Genomic DNA, 25164 nt, shown 5'->3' with positions numbered 1-25164 from the left:
ACGTTTCGGTCCGTCCTGGACCATTCTCAAGTCGATTGTGACTTAAGAATGGTCCAGGACGGACCGAAACGTCGTCGTCCCTTCATTTTCTAGTGTGTGATCTGGTCAACAGACTTCCCCTCATCCTCCTAGGTTATATGTTCGGTTGCTCAAGCTAACTTGTATACATTTCACCTCTGCTCTTAAAAATGTTGACGGGTTCACGAAAACGAATCTCTTAGTGCCAGACAATATCAAACTACACAACGAACTTTAGATATAAATTTTGTCAACTTTATTCTCAAGTGATGAAGAACATTACACACACATAGAAGGTTCATTTAAGAGTCATTCATCTGACTATTTGTATCGTATTCAATCCCAAAAGTCTACAAGAAAGACGACTCGAAGAATATTAGAGAACAGAGAATGAAACAGGGAAAACAAGAACACACATGTTCACATGTGGAAAGAACACTACAAAGGCACTACACAGGCACTACAAAGGCACCTGAAGGCTTACAAGTCCACAATACCTCCTCAGGTACAGATGCTTACCAATAACGTGGAGAGTTAACATCTAATATTATCAAATTAAATAGTTGAATTCAAAGTTGCAATATTATATATATATATATATATATATATATATATATATATATATATATATATATATATATATATATATATATATATATATATATATATATATTGGAAGTGAAATAGAAAAGACAACCTCTCGTGAGAGGAAGAAATAGTCTAAGAGCAGGAACCTATTTTAAAAAGAAGTGGGGACTGAGGTAAGGAATCAGATGCAAAGACTTGACAATATGGGACATGGCAGGACCTCTCACTGGTTCGTAATAGGTTTTCAAAAACCTATTACGAACTTGTTGAAGTTGAGATCCTGTTCAAAACCTGTTGAGATTCTGTGCAAACTTGTTAAGATCCTGTGCAAACCTGTTGAGATCCTGTCTAAACTTGTTGAGATCCTGTGCAAACTTGTTGAGATCCTGTGCAAACTTGTTGAGATCCTGTTCAAAACCTGTTGAGACCCTATGCAAACTTGTTGAGATCCTGTCTAAACTTGTTGAGATCCTGTGCAAACTTGTTGAGATCCTGTCTAAACTTGTTAAGATCCTGTGCAAACTTGTTGAGATCCTGTCTAAACTTGTTGAGATCCTGTGCAAACTTGTTGAGATCCTGTGCAAACTTGTTGAGATACTGTCTAAACTTGTTGAGATCCTGTGCAAACCTGTTGAGATCCTGTGCAAACCTGTTGAGATCCTGTGCAAACCTGTTGAGATCCTGTTCAACCTGTTGAGATCCTGTGCAAACCTGTTGAGATCCTGTGCAAACCTGTTGAGATTCTGTGCAAACCTGTTGAGATCCTGTGCAAACCTGTTGAGATCCTGTGCAAACCTGTTGAGATCCTGTACAAACCTGTTGAGATCATGTGCAAACCTGTTGAGATTCTGTGCAAACCTGTTGAGATCCTGTGCAAACCTGTTGAGATCCTGTGCAAACCTGTTGAGATCCTGTACAAACCTGTTGAGATCATGTGCAAACCTGTTGAGATCATGTGCAAACCTGTTGAAATCCTGTGCAAACCTGTTGAGATCCTGTGCAAACCTGTTGAAATCCTGTGCAAACCTGTTGAGATCCTGTGCAAACCTGTTGAAATAACATACAATGCATCATTGTAGACATAAGTGATGTCAATCGCTGGAAAGAAGCAACTATAATTCCCATAAGATTGAGAAACCCCCAAACATTGACCTTAACAAAACATAAGCGAAGTGCTAGATGAAATAATAAGTAATGGAACACAGAGAGACAATTAACCAGGCAACAATGCCTCAACACGAAGCTCAGAGAAGGGAACTCACGCCTCACAAAACCTTCCGACGTGTAACAATAGAATGACTGAGAGCAGAAAATAAAATGAAAATGAGCTCCATGCTATTAGAAGGTCAGAAAGCATTTGTCACTCTCCCACGTGAGAGGCTCCTGCACCTAATTGAGACAGGTAAGGAACCTGTCTCAATTAACAGACAGAAAATAAATTAGGTTGGAACTATCCAATCTATTAGGAGATAATGTCTAGTTACCTGTCTTTTTGTCAAAGATTCGAGGCTAAATACCAAGGAACTTTGCACGGTGATTTGTGATTGTATGACAAGTTTTCATAGGGATTTATAGATTAGGGATTAGTTCCTATTGCAACAACTAATAAATCCTAAATAACATGAAAAGTGCGTTTGATTATCCATAGAGTGTCTTACACATTTCAGCTCTGACAATGATTTTATAGCATGACGTAGTTAGCTTTTTCGACACACTGTACTCCACTTCATATAGTCTAGGGATGTCTAATGCAGATGTACCTAATGTATTAATAAAAAAAAAGACATAATGCATTCAGAGTCTATTAAAAGGCACTACGGGCTCACCATAGCCCGTGCTACTTGGAACTTTTTGTTCCAGGTAGCGAATCTTTAACAAGAACAACAACAATTCAGAGTCTGCCAGTGCAGACCACTGATCACATGCCTCTGAATGGCTAACCATCCTGTGTGATGGGGATTTTAGCACCACGTAGCTAGCTTTTACCCCACACTGTACGCCTCATCAGATAGTCAAGGGTACCTATACAAATGCAGATGTACCTAAATGTGTTAATAAAAAAAATTGACATTGAATAAACGTTGATTTAATGTTGACCAGACCACACACTAGAAGTTGAAGGGACGACGACGTTTCGGTCCGTCCTGGACCAGTTGATTTAATGTTACTCGAGTATGTTTCTCCCACTGGGAGAGAGAGAATGTGAGGGTGAATGTGAGGGAAAGAGAATGGGAAGGAGAACGGTAGACAGGGAGAGAGAATAGGAAGGAGAGACAGCCAGAGATAAAAAAACTGACCCATCTAGGTATAGTCAGATTCTCCATCTATCTATACAAGAGAAAGTTTGGCTGTTTGTCAAAGCTTGGAGGCCAGAGTCTATTACTTGCTTCAGGCAACTTTGCATAGTGATTGGCGATTTCTGGAAAGTCTCAAGTGGCCGGGGTCGGGCTCTTTCAAGAGTAATAAGCCTCCACAACCCCTGCACCAAGTTGGTGGATGTAAAATGTCAAACTAGAAGCCAGCAGAGACCCGAGTTCGTTTCAATATGTGTGAGTGTGTGTGTGTGTGTGTGTGTGTGTGTGTGTGTGTGTGTGTGTGTGTACTCACCTAATTGTGCTTGCGGGGGGTTGAGCTCTGGCTCTTTGGTCCCGCCTCTCAATCGTCAATCAACTGGTGTACAGGTTCCTGAGCCTATTGAGCTCTATCATATCTACACTTGAAACTGTGTATGGAGTCAGCCTCCACCACATCACTGCCTAATGCATTCCATTTGTCAACCACTCTGACACTAAAAAAGTTCTTTCTAATATCTCTGTGGCTCATTTGGGCACTCAGTTTCCAAATGTCTGGTCATGATGTATACCATACCTCCAACTATACCTACAACTATACCTCCAACCCTCAGTAGAGAATTCAGCTCTACCGAAGAGCTCTCGCCTCAAGAGAAAAAACCGAGATGGAGAAAGTATTCAAGTTTACAAAAAGACGTAATGGGAAAAGACGAACGAATATGGCATAAATGACGCGAGAATAGTAAAATATAAGAACATGTTCTAGACATACAAAATTCTCTGAAGTATCAGAGAATTTTTCAGAATCTGAGGCGCCTAACGGCTGAGTGGACAGCGCTCGGGATTCGTAGTCCTAAGATTCCGGGTTCGATCCCCATGCGGAGGCGGAAACAAATGAGCAGAGTTTATTTTACACTGATGCACCCGTTCACCTAGCAGTAAATAGCTACCTGGGAGTTAGACAGCTGCTACGAGTTGCTTCCTGGGGATGTGTAACAAAAAGGCGGCCTGGTCGACGACCGGGCCGCGGGGACGCTAAGCCCCGGAAGCACCTCAAGGTAGGGAGGCTTCGGGTATTTTCCTGTTTTTGTGAAATAAACTAAACGAGTTATCGTGAAAACATGTTGACCAGCGAGTCAAACGCGCCTCAAACCCATGTAGGAAAGATTGAGGCCCAAAAAAAATACTTTTATAATAGAAAACTGACATGAAAAACCAGGAGAGGTGTAGAGTGGAGAGGACGAGAGAGGTGGAGAGTGGAGAGGTGTAGAGTGGAGAGGACGAGAGGTGTAGAGGGGAGAGGACGAGAGGTGTAGAGTAGAGAGGACGAGAGAGGTGTAGAGGGGAGAGGACGAGAGAGGTGTAGAGTGGAGAGGACGAGAGAGGTGTAGAGTGGAGAGGACGAGAGAGGTGTAGAGTGGAGAGGACGAGAGAGGTGTAGAGGGGAGAGGACGAGAGAGGTGTAGAGGGGAGAGGACGAGAGAGGTGTAGAGGGGAGAGGACGAGAGAGGTGTAGAGTGGAGAGGACGAGAGAGGTGTAGAGTGGAGAGGACGAGAGGTGTAGAGGGGAGAGGACGAGAGAGGTGGAGAGGACGAGAGGTGTAGAGGGGAGAGGACGAGAGAGGTGTAGAGTGGAGAGGACGAGAGAGGTGTAGAGTGGAGAGGACGAGAGGTGTAGAGTGGAGAGGACGAGAGAGGTGTAGAGTGGAGAGGACGAGAGAGGTGTAGAGTGGAGAGGACGAGAGAGGTCTAGAGTGAGGCAGGAGCAGTAACATGAATTACTTGGATGACGTCGCTGAAGCTAACTTAATAGAGCCGGTCGGCCGAGCGGACAGCACGCTGGACTTGTGATCCTGTGGTCCCGGGTTCGATCCCGGGTGCCGGCGAAAAACAATGGGCAGAGTTTCTTTCATCCTATGTCCCTGTTACCTAGCAGTAAAATAGGTACCTGGGTGTTAGTCAGCTGTCACGGGCTGCTTCCTAGGGGCGGAGGCCTGGTCGAGGACCGGGCCGCGGGGACACTAAAGCCCCGAAATCATCTCAAAATCTCAAGATAAATAGGCAATTTCAGATGTATATACAACTCTTCCATAGTCATATCGGGAGGAAGACGACTGTCACGTATCAAGATTGTGGATATTAAGACTTTACATAAGTGAGGGAGAAGACACGGAAAGAGATAAGGAGGTATGCGAACAACTTAACAAAAGCCTTCCGGAAGTATTCAAGTTGGGATTTAATTTGTCACTAGATTTTAGATCCCAAACCGAACGGGAAACTCCACCGGAAAGCCCTACTGAAATTTAAGTGTCGCCAGGAGAAGTCAAGAAGCAACTGCAGGAACTGGATGTGGCAAAAGTCATGGGACCAGACGGAATATCCCCATGGATATTAGAAGTGACAGCTGAAGCACTGTGCTGCCCACTTGCCGTAGTATTTAATTTCTCTTTAGAAACGGGAGAACTTCCTGACTGCTGGGAAACAGGTAATGTGGTCAAATCCACAAGGGCCGTGACGAGGATTCGAACATGCGTCCGGGAGCATCCCAGACACTGCCTTAATCGACTGAGCTACGACAGTCGATTAAGAATTGACATAGCTCGGGTGCAGGGGGGGGGGGGGTTGTGTAAAAGCCCGGTTTGTGCCTCGGAGAGGCTACGGGATCCAGTAAGTTCAGTAGAACTTCGGTTTCAACCCTTTTACCCTGTCGTAGCTCAGTCGATTAAGGCAGTGTCTGGGATGCTCCCGGACGCAGGTTCGAATCCTCGTCACGGCCCTTGTGGATTTGTTCATTTGAGGCATCACGTTAGTGTGATCTCTGTGTGTAAAGCTAATGTGATGCCACTCTACAAGAAAGGAGAGAAGTCAATGTTTAACTACAGACTCGTATCCCTAACTCGTATTCCCTTTAAGTTGCTAGAGAAAATAATCACGAGTAAGCTAGTGAAACATTTACAACAGAAAATGTTTGTCTCAAGGGGCCAAACATCACGGCTTTATTAATGGAAAATCCTGCTTGACAAACTTGCCTCGAGTTTTATAACAAAATGACAGAAATAAATCACGAGAGAGAACGCTGGGCAGACCGCACATTCCTTGAGTGTCAGAAAGCATTTGACACAGTCCTGCATAAAAGATCGGATACTCCAACTGGAGAAACAGCTTCCTGTATCGGGAAGAGTCCTAAGTAGGATTAGAGAGAATATATATATACTTCAGGAAAGAAGCAAAGAGAGAGAATACAATAACATAACACACTCAAGTCAGTATAAATATAGACCTAACCTAACCTAACCATACCTAACCTAACCTAACCTAACCATACCTAACCATACCTAACCTAACCATACCTAACAAACTCCCAACTAACTTCCCGCTGTGTGTAGGTGCTGGGACGAGGTATGCAAATGTGTTCGGTTATTTAGGCGAACATTTCTATGCAAATGAGCTTATGCGGCGCAGTAAAAACGTTATTAAAAAGACTTTCTTACATAAAAGTTGAAAAAATTGTGCTGTCCAGATAACCGGAGAAAGTATAACAAAAGGAATGCTGAAAGAGTGTAAGTTTTATATTATATATATATATATATATATATATATATATATATATATATATATATATATATATATATATATATATATATATATATATATATGTCGTACCTAGTAGCCAGAACTCACTTCTCAGCCTACTATGCAAGGCCCGATTTGCATAATAAGCCAAGTTTTCATGAATTAATTGTTTTTCGACAACCTAACCTACCTAACCTAACCTAACTTTTTCGGCTACCTAACCTAACCTAACCTATAAAGATAGGTTAGGTTAGGTTAGGTAGGGTTGGTTAGCTTCAGTCATATATCTACGTTAATTTTAACTCAAATAAAAAAAATTGACCTCATACATAATGAAATGGGTAGCTTTATCATTTCATAAGAAAAAAAATAGAGAAAATATATTAATTCAGGAAAACTTGGCTTATTAGGCAAATCGGGCCTCGCATAGTAGGCTGAGAAGTGAGTTCTGGCTACTAGGTACGACATATATATATATATATATATATATATATATATATATATATATATATATATATGTAGTGTGTGTGTGTGTGTGTGTGTGTGTGTGTGTGTGTGTGTGTGTGTATGTGTGTGTGTGTGTGTGTGTGTGTAAACAATATAAAAGGTAATATATGAGAAAGTAGTTACAAGTATCAAAAAGTTATACATGTGAGAAATATCTTTTATATCATAAGATTCTTCGTAAACTTTCAAGAAATTTGTTACATAAACTGGAAATTGTTGTGAGTGTTTTATTAAACTGTTGTTGTTAATCTTCTCCCCAAGCTGTGAAGATAACCCATTACCATCACCCTGGAGGCCCGGTCCCCAAATCTGCGCAGTAAAATAACAACATATTGGAGTGAACGATATAGAAGGAAATGCTAAATAGAGCCTTGTTAAGATAAGCATCTTATTGTTTCGTAATTACAATTATTACTTAACCTATACCTATAATAGGTTAAGTAATAATTGTAATTAAGAAGCGATAAGATGCTTATCTTAACATACTAAGTAGGTTAGGTAAGGTCGGTATTTTCTATGAAGCTTTTCAAGGGAAACTATTATGTTTAGTATGTCACCTATGCACGCAACTAATAAGTCAATATTGACTTATTAAATTTACGAGAACGGGTTGAATCCAACCACAAGCTAATGTGGTTACCCCAATACCGTCACCACAATGAACTTGCTCTCTATATATCTCTCAGACAATATTCATTCTATCTCTCTTTTTCCCCTTATCTTTCTCTCCCTTCGGCCGCTTTGTCTCCCATAAAACACTAGTGATAAACTTCTTTATCCGCTGTTTAAAACATATTACTCCAGGCTAAATATACAATTCATATTTACTGACAAACATGTCAAAAGATTCTGATATATTGTACAGATAGCAGGTCACCCAACCAGCTTTCAGTCAAGTAAGTAGCCTGATAGCCAACTAGGAAGACAGGAAATCAGCCAATCAGCTAGTCAGATATACAGAATGATGAACAATCACTAATGCAACAAATCAGACATCCACCGGATGAATCACCCAGATATTCACCTGATAAATCACCTAGACATCCAACTGATATATTACCTCAGACATCCACCTGATAATTCACCCAGATATTCACCTGATAAATCACCTAGACATCCAACTGATGAATTACCTCAGACATCCACCTGATAAATCACCCAGACATCCACCTGATAAATCACCCAGATATTCACCTGATAAATCACCTAGACATCCAACTGATATATTACCTCAGAAATCCACCTGATAAATCACCCAGATATTCACCTGATAAATCACCTAGACATCCAACTGATGAATTACCTCAGACATCCACCTGATAAATCACCCAAACATCCACCTGATAAATCACCCAGATATTCACTTGATAAATCACCTAGACATCCAACTGATAAATTACCTCAGACATCCACCTGATAAATCACCCAGATATTCACCTGATAAATCACCTAGACATCCAACTGATGAATTACCTCAGACATCCACCTGATAAATCACCCAGACATCCACCTGATAAATCACCCAGATATTCACCTGATAAATCACCCAGACATCCAACTGATATATTACCTCAGAAATCCACCTGATAATTCACCCAGATATTCACCTGATAAATCACCCAGACATCCAAGTACCTAACGAACCAACCAGCCATACTGTCAACCACCTCATAAGATGCCGACCATACATCCAAGAAGCTAACAACCATAACAGCTTAACCATCAGCTAACCATCCACGCCGCTGGCTAGTTAACTAGCTAACCAATTATCCACTTAGCCAGCCAACCAGCTAACTACTCAGTAGATCAATCAACGAAAGAGATTATCCATTCAGTCAACTAGCCAGCCAATCAACTAGCCATTCAGTCAACCAGCCATCCAATCAACTAGCCATTCAGTCAACCCACCAACCAGTCAACCAGCCGGGAGACCATCCACCAATCAACTAGCCATTCAGTCAACCAGCCATCCAATCAACTAGCCATTCAGTCCACCCACCAACCAGTCAACCAGCCGGGAGACCATCCACCAATCAACTAGCCATTCAGTCCACCCACCAACCAATCAACCAGCCGGGAGACCATCCACCAATCAACCAGCCACAGCCACCAACCAAAGCCAGGCAGCCAGTAATGTATTCTACCTCTCGGAAAAAAAAATTCCCAGCCACATTTTCCATTAATTTCAAAGTCAGTTTATATCTTGTTTGCTTTCATAAAATTGTCAATTAAAACCACGTGACCTGTTCAAAACAAGGTCAGGGGGTCAAGGGCACAATTAGCTGCCATAATAGTATATTATGATTTCATTTATTGATGAATGTTATTATTGGGGTTATTATTGTTCTTCACGTGTTATGAGACAAGTTTATGATGTTATACTTGGTTGTTATTGAAGTTATTGGTTATGTTGAACTAATATATGGTCGACCAGACCACACACTAGAAGGTGAAGGGACGACGACGTTTCGGTCCGTCCTGGACCATTCTCAAGTCAATTGTGGCCACAATCGACTTGAGAATGGTCCAGGACGGACCGAAACGTGGTCGTCCCTTCACCTTCTAGTGTGTGGTCTGCTCAAACTACTTCAGCCACGTTATTGTGACTCCTCGTCTGCATGTAGTTACAGAGTAATTGTTGATCAACCCTAGAGTAGAGGCTTCCAGCCTCTACTCTAGGGAGCCGGTGGCTGACCGGACAGAACACTGGACGCGTGATCCTGTGGTCCCGGGTTCGATGCCGGGCGCCAGCGAGAAACAATGGGCAGTTTCTTTGATCCTAATGCTCCTGTTATCTAGCAGTAAATAGGTACCTGGAAGTTAGTTAGCTGTCACGGGCTGCTTCCTAAGGGTGGAGGCCTGGTCGAGGACCGGGCCGCGGGGACACTAAAGCCCCGAAATCATCTCAAGATAACCTCAAAATAGGTACTAAAGAGATGCGACACAAAGTGATCAACAAATCAGAAGATGAAAGGTTTCACATATTTTATATTTACTACTCAACTCAAGTTTAGACAATACCAGTTCGGTCAGGTTGATATTGATATGTGCTTTACTGAACACAAACTGTAATAACCTCGTTGATTGTTAAGTGACTTAAGGAAGCTTGATGTTAGACTAAACGAAAAGTAATTCTTAAATCACAAGCAAATAAAAGTAAACATTGAGAATAATCTTGATTTGTTGATATAAAAATAACAGCCCATCCTCTTGATTAGGGAGGCATATATGGGGTATCGTAGCCTGGTGGATAGCGCGCAGGACTCGTAATTCTGTGGCGCGGGTTCGATTCCCGCACGAGGCAGAAACAAATGGGCAAAGTTTCTTTCACCCTGCATGCCCCTGTTACCTAGCAGTAAATAGGTACCTGGGAGTTAGTCAGCTGTCACAGGCTGCTTCCTGGGGGTGGAGGCCTGGTCGAGGACCGGGCCGCGGGGACACTAAAGCCCCGAAATCATCTCAAGATAACCTCAAGAAGGGAGACCTTACAGTAACGCTAAGTACAATAGTACATATATATGTGCCATAGTACATATATGTACCACAGTACATATATGTACTATATCCATATCATATATGTACTAAATCCATATCATATATGTACTATATATATATTACGTGGATATATGTACATATATGTACATATATCCACGTAAACGATAATCAGAAAGTAGTAATCTGAATTTGGATAAACCGGTTTATCCAAATTTGGATTTGGAAATCTACTGAATCTGGACAAACCGGAAATGTTTCTGTACTGATGTTGCAAAGAAAACTTGACCTAACCTAACCTTCCTTGACCTAATGCACGTTATCTGAGGCCTAATATAGTACATATATGTACTATACTTGGCCTGGGAATATTTAAGTTTTGTTTTAGCTTTTTTTTCGGACTCAATAAAGTGGATAGTACCAAATTTAACTATCGAATTATCCAATATGTATGTACGAAGGTCTACATAGTTACAAAACGTCCTATTTAAACAGGACGGGATCACCATAGCCCGTGCTACTTGGAACTTCGTTCCAGGTAGCGAATCTTTAACAACAACATATCTATCAGATATGTTGTTGACAACATATCAGAAGGATAAGCTGTAAAATAATTGTATAACTTCATTTTCTCTCCATACATGACAAAATTAATTTTCACCAAAAACCAAGCGGTTGGGGCTGTGTACTGTATTACCCCATCGCTATCTTATATTGCTATCCTTACTGAAAAGTTGCTATATCCTCTTCTCTACCAACTTCCAGTGGCCAGATTCACGAAGGAGTTACGCAAGCACTTACTAACCTGTACATCTTTTCTCAATCTTTGGCGGCTTTGTTTACAATTATTAAACAGTTAATGAGCTCCGAAGCACCAGGAGGCTGTTTATAACAATAACAACAGTTGAATGGCAAGTTTTCATGCTTGTAAAATGTTTAATAAATGTAACCAAAGCCGTCAAAGATTGAGAAAAGATGTACACGTTCGTAAGTATTTGCGTAACTGCTTCTTGAATCTGGCCCAAGGTTCGTAAGTACTTGCGTAACTGCTTCTTTAATCTGGCCCAAGGTTCGTAAGTACTTGCGTAACTGCTTCTTGAATCTGGCCCAAGGTTCGTAAGTACTTGCGTAACTGCTTCTTTAATCTGGCCCAAGGTTCGTAAGTACTTGCGTAACTGCTTCTTGAATCTGGCCCAAGGTTCGTAAGTACTTGCGTAACTGCTTCTTGAATCTGGCCCAAGGTTCGTAAGTACTTGCGTAACTGCTTCTTGAATCTGGCCCAAGGTTCGTAAGTACTTGCGTAACTGCTTCTTGAATCTGGCCCAAGGTTCGTAAGTACTTGCGTAACTGCTTCTTGAATCTGGCCCAAGGTTCGTAAGTATTTGCGTAACTGCTTCTTGAATCTGGCCTAAGGTTCGTAAGTACTTGCGTAACTGCTTCTTGAATCTGGCCCAAGGTTCGTAAGTACTTGCCTAACTGCTTCTTGAATCTGGCCCAAGGTTCGTAAGTATTTGCGTAACTGTTTCGTGAATTTGGCCCCCAGTTTACCAGCTGTATAGTCAGCTGATCCTGATTCCCACATCACAAGACATGAACACTGACAACTGGCTCTAATTACTCGAACTAATTGGACTGCCCTATGTACCGAAGTCTGATCAATTAAACAATCATCCCTCAGGTATAATCACTGATCAATTAAACAGCTTAGTTTCCTGACAACTAAATATGGCAATTTCTTAAATCATCTCCGAGTGATAGATAATTTACCTCAAGAACAGCCACAGGCGATTGGCTCCCTTGCCCCTTTAAAATTACTCAAGAGGTAATTACTGTATCCTCCTCCCCCCCCCCCTCCCTTCGCTTCACCCAATCTCTATCCTAAATAAAAATGCTAATACCTCTCTTCCTCCACCTACACTATGGACCCAAAAGCTTCACGCGCGTGCGAACACACACACACACACACATACACACACACCAATGGAAGTGTACTCCAATGTACCTTCCAATGGAAGGTACTCTCTTGGATAAAGGAGTGCCTAAGCAACAGGAGACAACGAGTCAGTGTGAGGGGTGAGGTCTCAAATTGGCGAGACGTTACGAGTGGAGTCCCGCAGGGGTCAGTCCTTGGACCTATACTGTTTCTGGTATATGTAAATGATCTCCCAGAGGGTATAGAATCGTTTCTCTTAATGTTTGCCGACGATGCAAAAATTATGAGGAGGATTGAAACTGAGGATGATAGTAGGAGGCTACAAGATGACCTAGACAGACTGAGTGAATGGTCCAACAAAGGGCTGCTAAAGTTTAACCCGAGTAAATGCAAAGTAATGAAACTATGCAGTGGAAACAGGAGGCCAGACACAGGATACAGAACAGGAAATGAAGTCCTTCATGAAACGGACAGAGAGAAAGATCTAGGAGTTGATATCACACCAAACCTGTCTCCTGAAGCCCACATAAAAAGAATAACGTCTGCGGCACATGCGAGGCTGGCTAACATCAGAACAGCGTTCAGGAACCTGTGTAAGGAATCATTCAGAATCTTGTACACCACATATGTAAGACCAATCCTGGAGTATGCGGCCCCAGCATGGAGCCCGTACCTTGTCAAGCACAAGACGAAGCTGGAAAAAGTCCAAAGGTATGCTACTAGACTAGTCCCAGAACTAAGAGGCATGAGTTATGAGGAAAGGCTGCGGGAAATGCACCTTACGACACTGGAAGACAGAAGAGTAAGGGGGGACATGATCACTTCCTACAAAATTCTCAGAGGAATTTACAGGGTAGAGAAGGATAAACTGTTTAACAAGGGTGGTACGCGAACAAGGGGACACATGGGGAAACTGAGTACCCAAATGAGCCACAGGGACGTTAGAACTTTTTCAGTGTCAGAGTAGTTAACAGGTGGAATGCATTAGGAAGTGATGTGGTGGAGGCTGACTCAATACACAGTTTCAAGTGTAGATATGATAGAGCCCAGTAGGCTCAGGAACCTGTACACCTGTTGATTGACAGTTGAGAGGCGGGACCAAAGAGCCAGAGCTCAACCCCAGCAAGCACAACTGGGCGAGTACACACACACACACACACACACACACACACACACTTACCGACCAATCCCCTCTGCCCTAGTACCACCACCCCCACTCACCACCACCCCCACTCACCACTCACCACCACCCCTACTCACCACTCACCACCACCACCACTCACCAATAATTACCCCTCTCCTGCGTTGCATCTCCACTCTCCATCACAACCCTTTTAACCTATCACCTCAGCTATAATGAACGAGCCCACTAGCACATTATCCTCAGAGGATATGCACACTATAATTCCTCTACAATCTTACATGCTAGAAATACATCTAAAAAAAATATAAGATATTTACCTCTACATTATCACAAAATACTAATTTAAAACAGCATTTTACCTTTGATGCATTTAAAATTATATAGACATTATATATTTATATATATACGTGCCTGAAACGGGCCTGAAAATCAGATGGCCACACGTCAGAAATTAGAGACGACGTTTCGATCGAACTTGGACCATTGCCGACAAAAACCAGCCCAGCCTAAATTACCAACCACAACACAGCCATACTTAACCAACGGTGGGTGTCCCATGTGTAGGGGTAGGGGAGGAGGCTTCCCTATAGCTGACACTCTATGGTAAATGTCATAAGGGAACCCTGAAGTCAGTGGAGGGGTAGCGCTGAAGCACCAGCTAGTGTAGGGCAGCGCTGAAGCACCAGCTAGTGGAGGGCAGCGCTGAAATAAAACCCTCCACCTAACACCACCGCCTTACCATCTCTCACCATCCCTCCCCTCTCTCACTATCTCTCCCCCTTCCCTCACCATCCCTCCTGCCCCTTTACATCTCATTACTTACCTCTATCCCCCTCACCAGGCTCCTCATCCCTCATGCTAGCCCTGATCAAGTAAGGATTGCTTAAGCAAGGGCGACGTGTCAACGCCTGTCTAAACCTATTTATGACTGGCTGCCGAGGGTGGCATTGGGTCGCTCTGACCTGTGGTGTGTGGACCAGGGGATGGCACCCCTTCTACCCCTCTGGGGCCAGCGATGGTCACTCTCCTCTGGGGCCAGTTATGGTATCTCGCCTCTGGAGTCAGAGAAAGGCATTCTTATTCACCCTAGAGTCAGAGAAAGGCATTCTTCTCCACCCTAGAGTCAGAGAAAGGCATTCTTCTACACCCTAGAGCCACAGTGGAGGTCACTCTCCCTCGCCATCTATACAAAACATTTCAAAGTAATTACCTTCAGGTCTCACCCGAACGATCTTCCACAAATATGAGGAGAATTTACGTTGGAGTTAAAGTTGATTTCCTGTGATCTTTGGAGCCTGGACCAGGCTACTGATGCGGGCCAACAGCCAACCTTCAAGCGTGTGATTGGAAAATTCCCCGGAGAGTTTGGGGGAAAGACGGGTAGTGTGGAGCAAGGGTCCTTCAGAACGATGCCATTAAGCGGGTAGGGAAGTGGTGCTTGAGACCTTGAAGGAGTAAGGGTAGATATATACTCCATATACATAATATATGGAGTATAGTCCATATACTGTGTACAGTGTAACGTGGGCAGGAAAGTACTGATCATGTCAGTACTCAGTACTGACGTACTCATTACGTCAGAGCCTGTCCTGGGACTTTTGGAAAGTAGACATGATAGATAAGGTCTTGGACGGACTGAAATGTCCTCACTTTCTTTCATGTGTGACCTGAAATATATAATTTAAAACGTTTCGTTGATTTTTAATTAAATATTAACCGATAGGAAGAGGATTTTACTGAAACAATGATGTTTTATTCAGGCAGTAAAAACTCCAAATTGAGTTCTTTGTTAATGCCAGCCAGTGAGGACACAACGTAACCTGAAGTACCTACACTTGAGGTCTCAATATCGCGATGATTGAAGATTAAGAAAGTTCAGCTAGCCCGCCTGACTCGTTACCCATGCAGCAGGGTTAGCAGGGTAAGCTGTTAACCATGCAGCAGGGCTGCATGGTTAACAGCTTACATAGGTAACATGGGTCTGTTCTTACAATCACCTTACACCTCCCCCATAATCGACAGTCACACTATATTCGACAACAGCATTTATTGTGATAATTTAAAACGCAGAATTTAAATGCAATTATTTTGTAAATAAAATAAAAAGGAATGCGTAAAACTCTTTCAAAGTAAGAAACAATTTTTTTTATCTCCTCACATTCACAATTTTCATAAAAACGATCAAAGCAATAATGTATTTTTTTTAACTTGTGATAATTAAAATTGCTCCGCCACTTCTGACACGCTAATATTTAATAAAAGAGTGACTAAATTATTAGGGTTATAATTAATTGGTTAGTTTAGGTACTGTTGGTAGGGTGCCTATCACACTGATTCAAAACCCGTCCTCGATTCAAGTCCATTACATCCAGCGGTCGACCCCACAGACGCATTCATAAATTTGTACATGCTGTTCATTCAAAACGGGAATTTTCTCAAATATTTAATTAATATTATAAAATATTATGATATTGTACGTATATAGGCATAGGTTAGGTTAGGTTTTTTTGTTCTGTTGGCGATTATTTGTATTTGTAGTACGTGGGTGAAGCATTTGCAGCGTTGTGGTTCGAACAAAATTCGTTAGTGAAGCACTTGTTCCGGAAGAGTTCGAACGAAATCAATTATGAGTCATGTGTAAACCGTTTTTCATTCATAAACAGCTGGGGTTTGGCGGGTGGATGGAATCACTTTTGGGTCTTTGTTTGCAGGACGGGCTGGATTCAGCCACCCAGTAGTCCTTAGCTAGGCAATAACGAGGTAGTTGGTGACTGTCATGAAGGTAACTTCCCTTCATGACAACAGTCTTAAGAATAAGAATAAAGGTAACTGCAGAAGGCCTATTGGTCCATACGAGGCAGCTCTTCCAGCTGGTCTTAAGTCTAAACTTACTACCACCAAAACCCTACCAGCTTGTCATAAACCAACTTTCTTGGTATATAGCAAATCAATATCTATAAAATATTGTTCTTCTCAAAGCTGGAGGCCAGACGTGTGGGGATGGCCTCACTAAACTTTGCAGGGTGACTGGTGGGTGTAGGAGGACCGACATTGGGGGCGGGTTGGGGTCCTATTAATTACCAAATTTCTACCTCGCTAAATACCAAACTCCATCCTTACCAAGCTTCATTCAGCAGGCAGGCAATGTGAGGTTGACACACCTCACATTGCCTGAGGTGTGTCAGGCAATGTGAGGTGTGTCAACCTCACAAAGACACAATTGACGATTGACTATAAAACCAAGAAAACGGCCAACCTACTCATGAGAAACTCTCCAGACACAAAGCAGAACGCTTTGAAAGAGACCAATGTCGTCTCTTCAAATGCCTTCAAATGCCCACTTGGGGACTGTAAGCCTCAAAGAACTCAGTATATAGGCAAGACAACAACATCTCTTTCCAGGCGATTAACGATGCATGAGCAACAGGGCTCCATTAACATATAATCTCTTCCCACAACCAGACCATCACCAGAGAAGTCTTAACAAAAAACACGGAAATCATCGATAGATACAGCGATAGCAGGCGGCTAGATATCTGCGAGGCACTACACATTAAGAAGTTGACACCAGCAATCAACAGCCAATTAATGCACAACTATATTCTACCCACTTCAAGACTCCGCACCAATATAGAAGCATCAAGAAATATGGGCCAATAGGCCCTTTGCATTTACTTCCATTCTTCCCTTTTAACTTTACCCAATATTTCGTGTTCTATCTTGTGTTGAAAGTTTGTTTTCACCTCATCCAAAACTGTTGTAGCATATCACCTCACCCAAATGCAGGTATATAAAATGAAAAGCCGTTTGAATTATAGCATAGTAAGAAATCTGTTTAGTGTTTGCAGGTTATAGTTGTGTGTGTGTGTAAACTAAAGTCTTTGAAAATGTAATAAGTTATTACGAAACGCATTCAAGTGTCGTGTCAGACTAGAAATAAAAATGAATTTTGGAGAACTGATTTTTCAATTACCATCGACAGTGAAAAGAAACATAAGAAATATTGAGAAAATTCGTGTTAGAATTATTAATCTTACTTTTTCGGTCATATTTAATAATATATATATATATATATATATATATATATATATATATATATATATATATATATATAATATATATATATATATTATATATATATATATATATATATATATTATATATATATATATATATATTATATATATATATATATATTATATAATATATATAATATATATACATATATTTATATTATATATATATATATATATATATATATATATATATATATATATATATATATATATATATATATCCTTGAACATAGAAATTAAGTTAAATATTGCTTGCTTAGTCAACTTTAATTTATCATATAAGTTTATCCAATTGAATATAATTTTTAGTAATTAGTTAATAGTACTTAGACCATATTTAAGGTCCTGTATCATACTTCTACAGTTTAAATTGTTATTTATAGTAAATGAATACTATCTGTTGATAGTTATGGTGCTAGGCTGGACTATGTACATGTTTAAATCCCTGATTTAAACAGAATCAGTGTTCGACATAGAACTGAATTTATTAAAATCTTATCCTTGTATAAAAAATACAAGTTAATGTGAAATACTTGTCTGCAGGTGGACTGGAACTTCAGTCAACTAATTCATTCACCCCACCTGCCCCTTACAGCCCACAGTCTGTCATTAGGAAAAGAGGAGCTAGGATTTATGACCCTAGCTAGAGACTTTAGTTGAATTATTTTGCATACAGTAATTTTTAATTTAATACAGTACAAGTCCCTGGTAGTGCTTCTCTCATATCAATCCCAGCAGGTTTTTCCCACAATTATAGTCCTTTCAACCTAGTCTAGAAACTAGATTATATTTCAATAGCAAATACATAAGAAACTTCTTGATTTTTCATTGGAATAATTTTTACATACTATAGCCTAACCTAGCTGACAGCCAATATTTATAATATCTATATATCTAAGTAAACAAATTGTTTGCACTGGCTTAAGCCACCATATCCATTACCTAGTAAGCATTAATAGCATACTAATACTGTTCTGAGTAAAAAAAAAACACAGTACTTAATTTTATCATTGTCACAGACACAACTGCATCTTTATCATATATGCCATTATATATACCTCACTTGGGGTAACATATACACACACACATTAAGTGTATTATCTAGTAGTATCTGTAATCAAATGATTTTCAGAGCTGCTCATTACTAAATACTGTTTAAAAAAGTGTTTTTAACACTAAGAGCATTTCATTGCAATATATCCATAATCAACTATATTAATCCCTATTACAGGTAAAACCAGTAGGCATTCTACTGTATTTTATCAAACCCTTATTAGGGTAATAGATCTTGTAATAATTTTGCAAAAATAGTGCCTTTACTATTTTAAAAAAATTATTTAAAAATTTACCGATTTGGTGCATTCAGATGACAAACCAAATTATTACTTTTAATAATTGAGTACCTGCTACATCCAGATTCCAGGGAGGAAAGGAAGGATGATCTTTGGAATCATTACCTAAGTAGACAGGAAAGCTCATTTATCAAAATACATTAACATTATACATATTTTTATCAAAATAGAAAATATCTCTGAAACTCTGAAAATCCATATGACTTCTAATTCTGCACCTGCTACGGAAACAGGAAAGAAAAAGACATTTATGTCTAAAAAAATCATTGGACTCAACAGCTTGACAGATGTCAAGAGTTAGCTAATCAAGTATCTCTTGATTTAATTATCTTGAATAACAGAGTAAAAACTTGAGTTGAAAGATTTGATCAAATCAAAGACCTTTCTGAGACTTATTTAGCAGAAAATGCTAAGCTGATTTAACCCAAAGGGAACTTCAGGATATCAGAGCTGAAACAGCCATTTATGAAAATAAAATCCAGGATCAACTAGATCCTTTAATCAAACTTGCATTACCAGCAGTAGCCCAACCAAATGTGATCACATGCAATCAGTTTGGTACCTCAATTATCCCACATGTACCATCCGAGCTCCCAAAGGCACAATTACCATGTTTTGAGGGCAAAGCTGAAGATAATTGGGATACCTTCTGGAGAGCTTTTGATTATTTAATACACTCTAATGCTTCCCTCACTAAGTCTATTAATTTTTTATATTTACAAAGCCAAGTAAGAGGAAAGGCATTGCAGATCATTGCCAATTTGTCATGCACAGATGAAGATTATGATCAAGTCATACAATTATTACATGATAAGTACAGTGGATACTAATCAAGAAACTTGAAGGCCTACTGGCCACTTCTATCAGTTGAATGACAAAGTCATCACTTGGCTAAACAGCAAATCATTAATCTTAATCTACAGCCTACAGGCCATTTAAATCAGGTGATAGACAAATGTCATAATCACTTGGCTACAATAGTCTACCATTGGGGATTAAGACCAATCTTAATCTCAAATCACAATCTGATTGGCTAAACAGCCCCTCATCACTAATCTACAATCTGAAAGGCTAACAGCACATTGACAATGTCAATCCATTATAATTCATCTAAGATCTAAAGAAATCTAAGTTATTAGAAATTCATCTAAGATCTAATTCTAAAGAAATCTTAATCCAAGAATATAATGTTGATCACCTAATCTAATGCTTTCACTGGAGTGAAAGCAGCCTCAGAAAATCTGAAGACAATTAAGCATCTCAAAGAGACCTACTTAATAGAAAAGGCAAAGTCGAGACAAAACCGAAAGCAAAATGCTTCATCACATCCTGAATAATGTAAATACACATTATCACAAATACAATTCATCCTCAATGGAAATCCTTGGAGGAGTACAAGTCTTACATGCTTGTATGACCTACTTGCATGTAATTACTTACCTACAAGTGTTACATACCTGTAACAATATCTTATCACAGGGAAAAAAATCACTAAAAGTGAATCTTTGGACAAAAACAAAAATGTCCACACTATCAATAGAGATCAAGGCAACAAAACTCATCTTCTACAAAGTGGAAAAAGAGTAATGTTGGCTCATATTCTATATCACCCACAGTTAACGGAATTGTAGGAAATCAAGCTCCCAAGACAGATAAAAAAAAAAGGAGCTACAAGTGCCCCAAGATGTTTATTCTGTCAGGAAGCACATACCTATCAATGCACAGCCTTGCTTCAATAGCTTGAGCTACCTCATCCCTTTGTGTGTATTTTACCTCAATAAACTTATTTCAATTTCAATGCACAGCCTATGCTGATGCAGACTATGCCAAAAGAAACAATAATCAACATGCATCACAAGCAAAGCCAAAAGAAGATAATTCTTCACCTGCTGTACAATTTTGTGAGGTACAGACTGATGTTAATACCTTAGTAGCAAATACAGTTAATACAGATACATTACCTACTGTACCTACCTTCAGACAGTTAATTCCTTCCCTTTCGGTCATGTTCAGTAACAGTAATAAATATATGAACCCAAATCAAAGCCTATTTACCCATAAAATTCAATGGTTTAATGAGAGTGCGTTCCTCTTAATTTCTATACAAAATATGCTCAAAATAATGAACCTAACGAGTAGAAGACCTTACACACAGAAATCACACTAACGTGATGCATCAAATGAACAAATCCACAAGGGCCGTGATGAGGATTCGAACCTGCGTCCGGGAGCATCCCAGTCTGCTCAGTCGATTAAGGCAGTGTCTGGGATGCTCCCGGATGCAGGTTCGAATCCTCGTCACGGCCCTTGTGGATTTGTTCAGTAGGAAGCCTAGTACAATACTGTTGCACTTACCAAGATGGAAGCGAAGTGTGTCGAGTCATCTTGAAGTTATGCAAGTTGCAACAACGTTCAAATATCTGAAACCACCAATTGCTTGGTGTGTAGTTCAACGCCTCTGAACTCTTTTTCCACAAATCCTCAAATATTAACTGTGCTTTTCGCACATAATCAAGAAGCTAACGGTGTACATGATCTCAAATCCAAGCACTTAAATAACGCAACACTTCACTAAGACATACACTTAGTTCTTGTACAAAGCTGTACTTCAGTTAAGACACACTTAATTCTCGTACTACGTAGCACTTCACTGACACACTTAGTTCTTGTACTTCACTAAAGACACACTCAGTTCTCGTACTACGTAGCACTTCACTGACACACTTAGTTCTTGTACTTCACTAAAGACACACACTTAGTTCTCGTACTACGTAGCACTTCACCAAAAGAGACACAGTTCTTGTACTGTCAGTTTTCTGAACCGACAGTTCTGAAACGTCAAACTGATTAATCACTTTTTTACACTTTAAACCAATGGTTTTCTCGCTTGTCTTTGGTCACTAGGCGTCTCTGTCACTTGATGAACGTCTTCCACGAGTGTTTGCATGGGTTGTTAAAGTTCTACACGTGTAAACATGGACAAAATATGAGCAACTCGAGCGGGAACAACCACACTGGAGACGTCACGGCAGCGCGCCAAGACAGGTCAGGTCGCTTAAGTTACGGGCGCCTTAAGGGACCTTCATATAAACCGGATACAAAACCTAATATTATTTCGTTTTTAATTTTGTTATTAAATTCAAAATTCACTTATTTACATAGAAAATATTAGTAAATCAGTTTTATGGCTTGAACGCGAAAATTTGTCATGAAAATTTACTAAAATTTCACAAAGCCTCTGATCGAAATTATGGGGCGTAAAGGAATATGAACCTTATTTATGGGTTTTAGGTAGACCATCAAAGTACGTTAATCTTGGGTTGCGGACTTTACACTTTTCTAGAAGCTGAATTCCTTTTTTGTTCTTACCAATACTTCTGACTTTTTACTGAAATCTGATGCAGGCGATGCAAGCGGATCTTTATTGAATTTTTCATAATTACTACCCCCCAAAAAACGCTGTTTTTTGGCAGTAATCTGTTTTAATGATAATTACAGTTTTACGCCCTTTATCATATGTGGTAATTATAATTTTATCATTTTTTTTAGAGATTCCTAAGTGCTAATTAGCCTTTATGATTCAGCTTGTAGAAAAGTTTATTGTTCGTAATCCAAGCTTAGAGTATTTTTATGGGCTACTCAGAATCCATAAGGTTTGGTTCTGAGTAGAAATGCCCAAAAGTGATTCCATCCACCCGCCAAACCCCCTGTTTATGAATGAAAAACTGTTTACACACGATTCACAACTGATTTCTTTCGAACACTTCCGGAACAAATGCTTCGCTGTCGACTTTTGTTCGAACCACAATGCTGTAAATGCTTCACCCACGTACTACAAATACAAATAATCGGCAACAGAACCTAAGCACCTAACCTAACGTATGCCTGTATATGTACATTATGCTAATGTATTATAATAATAATTTATATTTGAGAAAAATCCCGTTTTGACTGAACAGCATGTTAACATTTATGAATGCATCTGTGGAGTCGACCGCTGGATGTAATGGACTTGAATCGAGGACGGGTTGGTTGTGACTCGTGAGTAATCCGCTTTTCATTGATTAACAGTGTGTTTGGCGGCTGGATTAACGAGCTTGGATCTTTGTTTACGAGAACGGATCGCTGCCGTGACGTCTCCAGTGTGGGTGTTCCCTCTCGTGTTGCTCATATTTTGTCCATGTTTACACGTGTAGAGCTCTTGCAACCCATGCAAACACTCGTGGAAGGCGTTCACCAAGTGACAGAGACGCCTAGTGACCAAAGACAGGCGGGAAAACCATTGGTTTAAAGTGTAAAAAGTGATTAATCAGTTTGATGGTTCAGAACTGTCTGCTCTCGGCCTGGCTCCGTGGACTGTGGAAACAGTTCAGAAAACTGACTGTACAAGAACTGTGTCTCTTTTGGTGAAGTGCTACGTAGTACGAGAACTAAGTGTGTGTCTTTAGTGAAGTACAAGAACTAAGTGTGTCAGTGAAGTGCTACGTAGTACGAGAATTAAGTGTGTCTTAACTGAAGTACAGCTTCAGTACTCAATGGGTTTTTCCTTCGTGTTGTTGCTATTTTTACTTTTTTGTTTAATTGTGTATTTTATTGTCTGGTTGCGGGGCTGCCACCGCCACCACGACACTACCACCAACACCACCACGACACTACCACCAACACGCCACCACCACGACACTACCACCAACACACCACCACCACGACACTACCACCAACACACCACCACCACGACACTACCACCAACACACCACCACGACACCACCACGAGCACCAACACGACCACCACCACGACACCACTACCACCACGAGCACCAACACACCACTACCACCAACACGACACCACACTTGAGGCACCATTAGCTCCCCGCTGGCCTGGCCCATAGTTAGACAGCCCCCGAGGCTCCAGGGAACGTCACAGGAGAGACAACCACACCAATACACGGAATATAATAATTTCCTTTCTTAGCCTTGTTGACCTATAGTTCACCAGAGTGTCGGCGGTACATGGGAAAGAGGGACAACAACAGATCTATCGATCAATATTCTACTCGTATTATCTTCTGGTCTATTAAATTGTAAACTGGTATGCAGGCGAGGAGTCACAATAACGTGGCTGAAATATGTTGACCAAACCACACATTAGAAAATAAAGGGACGACGACGTTTCGGTCCGTCCTGGGCCATTTTCACAATCGACTTGAGAATGGTCCAGGACGGACCGAAACGTCGTTGTCCCTTCGTTTTCTAGTGTGTGGTCTGGTCAACGTAAACTGCTATACATCTATAAACTATTATCACTTTCCCATTACCTTAAATAGAATCATAAAGTAAGTATTACTACACTGATATATACACATGTGTCGCTCTCAGAGGACACTAAGCGCTCCTCGATGCTCATACAATGCTGCCTTGTCAACTTCCGTGTTTCCTCAACACACAGTACCGTCCTCAACCAGTACTGGGAAACACCAACGAGTCTACCCTAGCCATGGGCCAGCCTATACACAGTCTCACCAGGTGCTCCTTGTGAACGCCCACAATCACTCTACAGCCTGGTGCTGGCAGAGAACATCAGCCTCGCGCTGCTGGGCCTCTACACGAACAAATACAAGGGTATCGAACCTCTGGCAGGAGCTTCTTGCAACTAGCTAGTTGCACTCCGTAGCACCTTACTGTCTGTCGTCTCTTCCTCTAGCCAGTCCCGGGATACGACGAATCCTGTCACTGCCACTTCACAGGCAGACAGCAGATACTACTCAGTTCCTCTTCGGCGGCGTCTCACTGCTCACGTAAAGCAGAATGGAGAAGATAGATAGATAGATTGGAGATAATAGGCTGCCCTGGGTAGACTGCTTGTTTTCGTACCACCGCAGCCCTACGTCGCCTCTGTGGATACAGACACGTCATCAGTAAACTGGCCAGTACTGGGGACACTAGGAAATACCAATTACGGACTCTGACATAAACATACAACTCCTCCTACAATAGATGGCGCGAATTTTCTAGACGCCACCTCACCAGAGGTCAGCAACAGCGACCCATCGAGCTGACCAAGGCAGGAATCTAGAGTCTCTTGCAGGTATCATACTGCCACCACCAGATGGCGTCTTCCATTTTGTGGGGGTTTCGGGGGCAGATTCACAGATGGCGTTGACGTTGCTGCTCATATGCTCCGACGATGGAGTCG

At 40.9% G+C, this 25164-nt stretch overlaps 1 protein-coding gene across 1 annotated transcript; it reads right to left on the bottom strand.

Annotated features, from left to right (window-relative positions):
* Positions 1–1035: 1035 nt before the first annotated feature.
* LOC138352769 (apolipophorin-3-like) lies at positions 1036–25144 on the bottom strand. Its single transcript, XM_069305358.1, has 3 exons — positions 24996–25144; positions 1318–1653; positions 1036–1234 (listed from the first exon to the last, which is right to left on the bottom strand). Exons 1-3 carry the CDS (start codon positions 25142–25144, stop codon positions 1036–1038), a joined length of 684 nt encoding a protein of 227 aa, XP_069161459.1.
* Between the last annotated feature and the right edge of the window lie 20 nt (positions 25145–25164).

This window comes from Procambarus clarkii, chromosome 54 (assembly GCF_040958095.1).
Source record: "Procambarus clarkii isolate CNS0578487 chromosome 54, FALCON_Pclarkii_2.0, whole genome shotgun sequence".
NCBI lineage: Eukaryota > Metazoa > Arthropoda > Malacostraca > Decapoda > Cambaridae > Procambarus > Procambarus clarkii.
Note: the sequence above shows the minus strand (reverse complement) of the source record. Positions and strands in the feature narration are given on the sequence as shown.

Excerpts from the sequence above, each read along its gene's own strand:
- LOC138352769 (XM_069305358.1), bottom strand. The coding sequence starts at position 25,144 with ATGAGCAGCAACGTCAACGCCATCTGTGAATCTGCCCCCGAAACCCCC. Across the intron at positions 1,654-24,995 it reads GTCGCTGTTGCTGACCTCTG|GTTTGCACAGGATCTCAACA; the intron begins GTGAGGTGGCGT and ends TTATTTCAACAG. Across the intron at positions 1,235-1,317 it reads TTTGCACAGGATCTCAACAG|GTTTGCACAGGATCTCAACA; the intron begins GTTTGCACAGGA and ends GGATCTCAACAG.